Source organism: Triticum aestivum, chromosome 1B, assembly GCF_018294505.1.
Source record: "Triticum aestivum cultivar Chinese Spring chromosome 1B, IWGSC CS RefSeq v2.1, whole genome shotgun sequence".
Taxonomy (NCBI): Eukaryota; Viridiplantae; Streptophyta; class Magnoliopsida; order Poales; family Poaceae; genus Triticum; species Triticum aestivum.
In genome coordinates, this window is record NC_057795.1 from 65165402 (window position 1) to 65174422 (window position 9021).

The following is a 9021-nucleotide window of genomic DNA, read 5'->3' on the forward strand; positions in this document are numbered from 1 at the left end:
AAGGTATCACCTTCACTGCTTCTTGGAGTTGCAAAAATGGAAGTAGAACCATTGGGAGTGATTGACCATGAAGCGGAAACATCAAAGGTGGCGGAGCATGAAGCACACGTGCTGGAGACTGGCCCATTGGTTGCCATGGACATTGCAGAGGACGAGGGGATTCCAGCTTTAAATCAGAATGTCCAGGCCAATGGCGATATCAGTTCATCAACTGTTGAGCTGTCATCAGGTGCCTCTGGTCAGCCACAATCAGAAACTACAGCAGCACCTTGTGAGGAAAGCGTTTCTTCTCAAACTAAGTTATCATCACCTTCACTGCCTCTTGAAGTTGCAAAAATGGAAGTAGAACCATTGGAGGTGATTGAGCATGAAGCTTGCATGCCCCAGGCAGCCATGGATATTGCAAAGGAGAACATTCCAGCCATGGATACCGCAAAAGAGAACATCCAGCCTGGTGGTTATTCGAGTCCACTAAAGGAGAACATTCTGGCTTCGCATCAAAATATCCAGCCTGAAGAGCATATGACTCCTGTAAAGGGAAGCATCCTGGCCTCACACACAAATGCGCAGGCTATTGGGGAGATGACTCCAATTACTCTCCTGAGCCAGAAGCTGTCCTCCATTTCTCTAGGACAAGCTAATGGGGAGGCGACTCCATTGACTCAGAAGGCGTCCTCCATTTCTCAAGGACAATCTAATGGGGACGTGACTCCATTGACCCAGAAGGCGCCCTCCATTTCTCAAGGACAATCTAATGGGGAGGCGACTCCATTGACCCTGTTGGCGCAGAAGCTGTCCTCCATTTCTCTTGGCGATGCCACCGACTAGGTGTCTTGTTCTGCCAGAGGAACTGAGTTAATCGTATGCTGCTGGTTGTTTTATGATTACATCCTTGTTATCATAAAGAGTGAAGTTAGTACAAAAGGCTGTCCTACATTTTCTTTTGTTTCCTTTTAGCTGTTCAAAGAGTGAGAGTGCTACGAGTGTAGTAAAAACGCAGGATATGGTTGAGAACTGTGATATTCTATTGTGTCCAAAGCACTTGATCCTGGTATGCCAATTGCAGATTTGCGAGTAAAAGCGTATAAATATGATTTCCTTCTCAGTTACTTTTTGTAGTACTCCTACCGAGTACGTATTATTAATAGGCATAGAATGTTCATCAGGGTGTCTTATATATCTGTGACTAGCAATAGTATTGATCAATCGTCACTTGTAATGTAGTAGTGCAGCCTACACAACAATTTACAAGCATGAATACATCTGATCTAACGGCTTCTGATGATTTAACATCACCAAGTCCTACACTTGAGGAACCCAGATTGCACCTGGAGCAAGAATAGATATACAAATGGGTTGGTCGTCTTCATCGTGCCATCATCAGGTCTCTGCCGGAACTTGGATCAACACATCGGAGCTCCGGCGAAAGGTTAATGCGACGGTCAGCAGATCTTCTGGAGGCTTGTTCCCCACGCCGGCGCAGCTCACTTGCTCCTCTTCTTGGCCTCGCCGTACAGAACCACGCCGGCGATGGTCACCCCGTAGCCCAGCATCCCCATGACGGTCACCGGGTTCTTGAATATCAGGATGGAGACCACGACGGCGACCGCGCCTTTCGCGTTCCCGAGGACCTGCAACGGCCAAGCACAAGGCGCATGAGCATCACCAGCAGGTAACCTGTGTGTGTTCATCTGAAAAGTTCAGTCAATGAGCATGAACACCATGCTTGGCAGGACGAACCTGGAGGGTGAGCGGGCTGGTGTGCTTGGTGACCAGGAAGTTGGTCAGGTTCACCAGGTAGGCCAGCGAGGAGTTGCCGAGCAGCAGCCAGACGAAGCTGGGGTCCTCCCGGGCGAGCGCCGCCGCCGCCCCGAGCGCGTCAGGCTCCATCATCAGCGTCGCCGGCACCAGCAGCACCACGGCCACCGGCGCCATGTACCGGAGCAGGTCCATGGAATTGAGCTTCTCCCTGCACGCCATCAAATCCCAAGCCCCATTTTCAGCAAATGTACCATCGCGGAGAATAATTTCAGTACTACTACAAGTCAACGTGATGAATGAAGTACTGTATGATGAGTACTATTACTCTTGTGAGGAGAGCAGGATCCCCTGCAGCACGGTCTTGAGCGCCCTCCCCGCCGTCGCGCCCACGCACATGATGAACCCGAAGAGGTGGAAGCTCGGCTCGCCCTGAATGGAAGCAACAATGTCAGCGCACGAGCACATCAAGATTTGGATCCATTCGGAGCTTGCTGCTCGATCTAGTTTAGTTTAGTTTAGTTTGGTTACCCCGGTGGCGATGACGACGCCGGCGACGACGGGGAGGAGGGCGGCGTAGGTGGCGCGGGCCTCGCGGCGGCCCGCGACGGCGTAGGCGATGAGCGCGGTGAAGAAGGGCGTGGTGGCGCCGACGGCCTGGTTGAATGACACGGGGAGGTAGCGCAGCGAGACGTTGCCGGCGACGACGGAGCCGCAGAAGACGGCGCCGAGCACGGCCACCCTGGCCGCCTGCCCGCGCGAGAGCGGCCGGCGCGCGGCGCCGGACGAGCTGGTGGCGGCGGCGAAGGCGGAGGAGAGGAGCGCCGAGGCGGACATGTGGCAGGCGGTGAGGAAGACCGGGTAGCGGAAGCCGTAGACGGAGAGGAGGTACTTGTTGAGCAGCAGCACGCCGATGTTGGACGCGTACCACGCCGCCACCAGCCCCGCCGTCCGCAGCCGGCTCCCCGACGGTCCGGACGACGCGGCGGCGTCCGGGCCCGCGCCCCCGCTCCCGGCGGCCGTCGTCGTCGGGAGGAGCGCCCGGTCCTCCTGCTGCCGCATCGTCGGCTTCTTGCTTCCCGGAGCTGGCTGCTGGCTAGTTTGGTTTGGTCTGGTTGGTGGGCGCGGGCGCGTTGGTTAATTTGGTTTTCCTCGTGCGTGCCACGCGTTTATATGGACGTGGTCGTGAGTGGCGCCGTGGGAGAGACGACGGGGCCGCTGCCGATCGGGGTTGTGGGGTGGAGATGCTCTATTCAACTAAGGACAATCTGGCCGCTCCCGCCAGCTTAAACATCTAATATTTCTCAACGTCTACCCTATTGAACTGAGCAGTAGTGCGTATTGATTAACCCCTGATTCGTTGCTTCTCAGCTCGAGGAGAGTTCTTTTTTGGTTCTTTTGGACGCAACTCGAGAGAAGGGTTTGCAAAACGTGGCTGCAGCAATGTGGGCCCTACTTGTAGTACAATGGACAGTGGAGCTCAAAATAAGACACCTTTTTACACAGCCCGGCCGTAATAAGGGAAGAAATTTTTTTGTTGCTCGAGGTTGAACACACGCTTCATTTTTCTTCCCGGTCTCCTGCCGATAAAGGTGGCAGCAGGCCACGCAGATTAGTTTCATGATGATGGACTAGTTGCCGGGACGATGGTCACGCATTAACTTCATCAAGCTGCAGCGACTCATGACGATCCGTACGATCCATCACGTCGATCAGACCACGACGGGCGAACCAACGGATCGATATATATGCCGAAGCCGAACGTGCCGTACCGGATCGGGCAATCATGCGTGATGAGGGAGTGCAACCCCATACCGTGCAAGGAATCGGTTTCATGTACATACAGCGACGACGCATGGAATTGCTCTTGTATAATTTACTCCAGAAAACAAGTTAGCACGGCGATTTGGGGAACATGACAGCGTTGCAAAAGGTCATGATAAGCAGTTCGCACGTTGCACACATCCACGCACATAAGTGTATCCTACTTTCTGGTGGATAAAATAAGCCCATGTCTTCTTCTTCTTCTTCTTCGCTTTTTACACTTTAATTTATACTATTCTTCTCCATTTATAAATTACTTCCATATATTTTTATCTTTCTTGAGAATACCTCCCATTAAAACATGTGTTCACCAATTTTATTTAATAGAAAATGTATATCTCTGTTAACTAAGCTGTGTATACTTCGTTTGTCGCCTTTCTGGGGAATAACTTTTGGGGAAGGTGTTCCGATTCTCAGCTATGCTACAGGGTGAATAGTAAATTCAAAAAAAATACTCCCTCTGATTCAAATTAATTAACCCGGCTTTAATATAGTTGTACTAAATTCACGTTAATTAATTTAGATCGGAGGGAGTAGTAAAGAGAAAAATAAGCCAAAACAGCTTTTCTTTTACAAGAAACACGTTCCCGCCTTCTAATTGCATGTAAATTTTCGTGAAGAGACCACATATTTTGTGACCCCAAAAAAACCCTGCTCTAAAACTAAAGCTTTTAGTGCACTGATTTTTTGTGTGCCTAGGTAAAAACATATACCATTTCTTAACGAAAGTTTGCACGTAATTACAAGAGACGAAATCATCTATCATTAAAAAGCCTTAGATATTTTAAACATTATAATTTATTGTTCGGTATGTAGCACATGAACTCGTACTCCATTTTAAATAGCTGGTAATTTTTGCCCTTAACTATCAATGCCGGGTAATTTTGGTCCAACGATGATTTTGGTTGGTCAAACCCCGAGTAGCCAATTCTCTCTGCCTCGCGAGTAGATCCAGATTTTTTATGATGAACCTAATGATATTGATTTGGTATTGTATATATTCAAATATTTATCTATATTGTTGGTCAAACTTCACAACTTTTGACTTAGGAAAAATTTAATATGCACCACATTTTGGTATAGAAAGAGGAGAGAGTGAGTGGGTCACCCCGACATTCCCGCCTCGAGCTCCTAAAAAGGGCCCTGCTCCATTAATGTTATTGGCCATCTACCCCCTCAAACCAACTACATGATGCATAGATTTTCCTTGTGTATAACTTCCTCTAAGAAGCCCTAGCTCATTTTCGCGTAGACTTTCTCAAAGTCTAGCTTCAAGAGTTTGAGAAAGCCTACGACAGAGTGACAAAGTCATAGAATGCAGTGTTGCCACTGGCCGACGACCTCGAAGAGGCAGGTTATGTCTATTGTCAAAGTTAAAAGTCTACACTCAATTTATATGTCACGCCCAATATGCGACCCTATCCAAAAGGAACTCGAAGGTCCCACCAAGGATAGACCCGCATATTGAAACACTTTTGCAAGGTGGATATCATTACATCAATATTACATAATAGATGGGGATACATACAAGAGGCATACAATGCCACACGAATACAACATCACAATACATCAGAGCATCATCCTACGGATGAATCACAAAAAGAAACTCAAACGACATCCACCCTGCTAGCCCAGGCTGCCGACCTGGAACCTATCCCTGATCGAAGAAGCAGAAGAAGAACTCAACGCAAGCAAGTATCGCTCTCGCGTCATGATCATCGCAAAACCTGTACCTGCAACTGTTGTTGTAGTAATCTGTGAGCCACGAGGACTCAGCAATCCCATTACCATGGGTATCAAGACTAGCAAAGCTTAATGGGAAAGGAAGGGGTAGAGTGGTGAGGTTGCAGCAGCGACTAAGCAAGTATGGTGGCTAACATACGCAAATAAGAGCGAGAAGAGAACAAGCGGAACGGTCGTGAACTAGTAATGATCAAGAAGTGATCCTGAACTCCTACTTACGTCAAACATAACCCAGAAACTGTGTTCACTTCCTGGACTCCGCCGAGAAGAGACCATCACGACTACACACGCGGTTGATGCGTTTTAATTCGGATCTGGTGTCAAGTTATCTACAACCGGACATTAACAAATTTCCATCTGCCTATAACCGCAGGCACGACTTTCGAAAGATTATACCCTGCAGGGGTGTCCCAACTTAGCCCATGACAAGCTCTCGCGATCAACGAAGGAATAGACCTTCTCCCAGGAAGACCCGATCAGACTTGGAATCCCGGTTTACAAGACATTTCGACAATGGTAAAACAAGACCAGCAAAGCCGCCCGATGCGCCGACAAATCCCAATAGGAGCTGCACATATCTCGTTCTCAGGGCACACCGGATGAGCGAAGCGTACAGGAACCGACGTAACCCAAGTTGCCAAGGGATGGCCCCACACGGTGCTCTAGTTCGGACCAACACTTAGACAAGCACTGGCCCCGGGGGGGGGGGGCTAAAATAAAGATGACCCTCGGGTTGGCCGACCCAAGGGAAAGGGTAGGTGGTGGTGAGGCAAATGGTAAAACCAAGGTTGGGCCTTGCTGGAGGAGTTTTATTCAAAGCAAACTGTCAAGAGGGTCCCATAAATCACCCGACCGCGTAAGGAACGCAAAATCTGGGAACATAACACCGGTATGACGGAAACTAGGGCGGCAAGAGTGGAACAAAATACTGGGCAAAAGGCCAAGTCTTCCACCCTTTACCAAGTATATAGATGCATTAATAATATAAGAGATATTGTGATATCCCAATCAAAATCCTGTCCACCATGGAGAAATCTTCAACTTCACCTACAACTAGCAACGCTATAAGTGGGCTGAGCAAAGCGGTAACATAGCCAAACAACGGTTTGCATAGGAAAGGTATCAAAGGTTAGAGGTTCATGGCAATTTGGGATGGCTTGATAAACAGGTAATAGGTAGCGCAGCAAAGCGATAGAACGAAGCAACTGGCATAGCAATGATAGTAGTGAGATCCAGGGTAGCGGTCATCTTGCCTGAAATCCCGCAAGGAAGAAGAACGAGTCCATGAAGAAGACGAACGGATGAAGCCGAACCAAGCATTGACGAACGAATCCTCACGGTCGCAACGAAACAGGAACTATCGAAAAGAAGCACACAACATAGTAAACACACCACGCATGAACAAGGCATGATGCACAACAAGCATGATGCATAAAAAAGCTACATGAAGCTACTCATGGCAAGAGATGATGCAAACAAGAACAACACATCAAGGCAAGTTTAAATGAGGCCGGGAACTACATATAACAATTCCGGTAAGTCCTCATATGCATATTTCGAAATTGGTCCAGATCTGAATAAACCTTATGTTCAAGTTGTTAAACAACAAGTTAAGATTCATCAAGATGATCTACACGAGATTCTAGTCAAGTTACATATAAAGTTCATTTAGTTCGGAGCTACGACCTAGAAGATATGAGCAAAACAAGTTAAACATGGCATTGATGCAAAATGCACCCAAACATCAAGCAAACATCTCAAAACAAGGATGCAACATGATAATATGAAGCTACATGCAAAATCAAGCAAGTTTCATATAGAGCACACTCAAAACGGAGCAACGGTTCAACACACACACATGAAACAAGTTTAAAGGACAAGCTGTCCAAAACAGCAACTAGGCATATTGCAAGCATCAAAACAACATGCTACATCACCCCAATATAATAAAAAAAGGCATGGGCATGATGTACAGGTAAAGCATTACAAAACATGAACACTGAGCTATCTCTAGAAATCACTAGAACATGCTCAAACACACATGGAAAGATTGTAAGTAATAACAATTCCAGACTTTGTAGAAAATAACATCACGATGCAATGTTTAGAGCTATCAAACAACCTGTTACAGGAACTTATCATTGCAAACAAAGGCATGGCATGAATCTACTAATTGCATAGATCAAAAGACCCTTACTGACCATAAGCCAAAAATGATCAGAAGATATGATGGCACTCACGTAAACATGGCAAGTTATAATACAGATTCAAACATGGCAGCAACAGAATTATGAAGGCATGTAGATGAGCTTGTGCAACTCACTACAGAGCAATACATGGCATGGAAAGGCAACCAACAGTAAGAAGACATATTTGTGAAGCTAAGCATGACAATAGCAAGGTCATAGGATGCATAGAACACTAGCAAAACACATGGGAACAAGTGAACTTAATGTTAACAGGCTGACAACAACATTATGAAGCAACTTTGGAGCAAGTTATGAACAAGCTACAACAAGCTATAAATGCAACCAGGGGCATGGATAGATAGAGGATGACATGTAGATCAAAACATGTTTATAGAACATCACCAGATTATGCATAGAATGATTAGTAACAACATGTTTATATAGCATCACGAAATAACAGATTCAGCCTAGCAAAACAGCAACATCATGAACACTACTTAACAAGCTCGATTCACTCACCACAAGTCATTGCATGACAAGATAAGCATAGCATCATCAAGAAGACATGTTTGTGTAACCAACCAAGTCAAGAACAAGTCCATAGCATGCAAGGATCAACTATAGCAAGCTTGCCCAAATTGAATAACATGTAAACAATCTGCCAGGAAACATTTTGAAGCAAAAGTAGAGCACTCAAATGACATACTAGACTACTCCATAATGGCAACCAAGGGCATGAATGGATAGACAATAACCACATGTTCAAAACACCCTTACTGAAGTATCTCAAAATATGCATGGATCTCTCTGTAGCATCAAGTTTACACGGCATGAAAATAACAGCAGAATAGGGACTAAAATCAGCAACATCATGATGCCTAATTTGCATGCTTGTGCTAGTCACCACATTGATCACAAAAATACATGGTAAGCACCTCTGTAAAGAAGACATGGCATAGATGAAAACACATGTAGACATCAACCTCATAGGATGCACACATCAATCATGGCAAAAATGACAAAAGAGCTCGTTCTGATAACAGACAGCAGAAAACATCATGAAGCACTCTTACAACGATGACTCAGGCATCTAGATGACCTCAAATGGATATGATGCAATGGAACGAAATGATGTACTCGTCCAGGCGAACAATTTGACATATTACACGGACAAAACGGAGCTACGGATGCAGAGATACGGCATGACAAACATGACATGAAAATTACTGCAGGCACGGGGACTTAGCAGTTTTCTCACCCCGGGGAAAAAGTCAACCGCGGCACGGAGATCGAGGATGGCCGGAATCTCGCCGGAGATGACGGAGATGACACCGGGGAGGGCCGGAGATGGCGGATCCGGGCCGGATCTCGCCGGATCCGGGCCGGATCTCGCCGGATCCGGCCGGATCCCGGCGAGGGGAGGCGGAGGAGGCGACGGGGGCGGTGCGGCCACCGACGACAGGCGGAACGGCGGAGGAGGCGACGGGGGCGGTGCGGCCACCGACGA

The 9021-nt window shown here is 47.2% G+C and overlaps 2 protein-coding genes across 2 annotated transcripts in view; one reads left to right on the forward strand and one right to left on the reverse strand.

The window, feature by feature from the left end:
• Window positions 1–1109, forward strand: part of LOC123107438 (mucin-20) — a gene marked incomplete in the record, with an annotated part of 5588 nt that extends 4479 nt beyond the window's left edge. Inside the window, 1 exon segment of the mRNA XM_044529427.1 lies at window positions 1–1109. Within this exon segment, the coding sequence (XP_044385362.1) occupies window positions 1–828 (828 nt within the window).
• A 66-nt stretch (window positions 1110–1175) lies between these two features.
• LOC123107450 (probable sugar phosphate/phosphate translocator At3g11320) lies at window positions 1176–2910 on the reverse strand. Its single transcript, XM_044529437.1, has 4 exons — window positions 2290–2910; window positions 2087–2190; window positions 1741–1969; window positions 1176–1631 (listed from the first exon to the last, which is right to left on the reverse strand). The coding sequence occupies exons 1-4, from the start codon at window positions 2818–2820 to the stop codon at window positions 1485–1487; spliced, it is 1011 nt and encodes a 336-aa protein (XP_044385372.1). The 5' UTR covers window positions 2821–2910; the 3' UTR covers window positions 1176–1484.
• Window positions 2911–9021: the final 6111 nt, after the last annotated feature.

Excerpts from the sequence above, each read along its gene's own strand:
- LOC123107450 (XM_044529437.1), bottom strand. The coding sequence starts at position 2,820 with ATGCGGCAGCAGGAGGACCGGGCGCTCCTCCCGACGACGACGGCCGCC. Across the intron at positions 2,191-2,289 it reads GCGTCGTCATCGCCACCGGG|GGCGAGCCGAGCTTCCACCT; the intron begins GTAACCAAACTA and ends GCTTCCATTCAG. Across the intron at positions 1,970-2,086 it reads ATCCTGCTCTCCTCACAAGA|GGAGAAGCTCAATTCCATGG; the intron begins GTAATAGTACTC and ends GATGGCGTGCAG.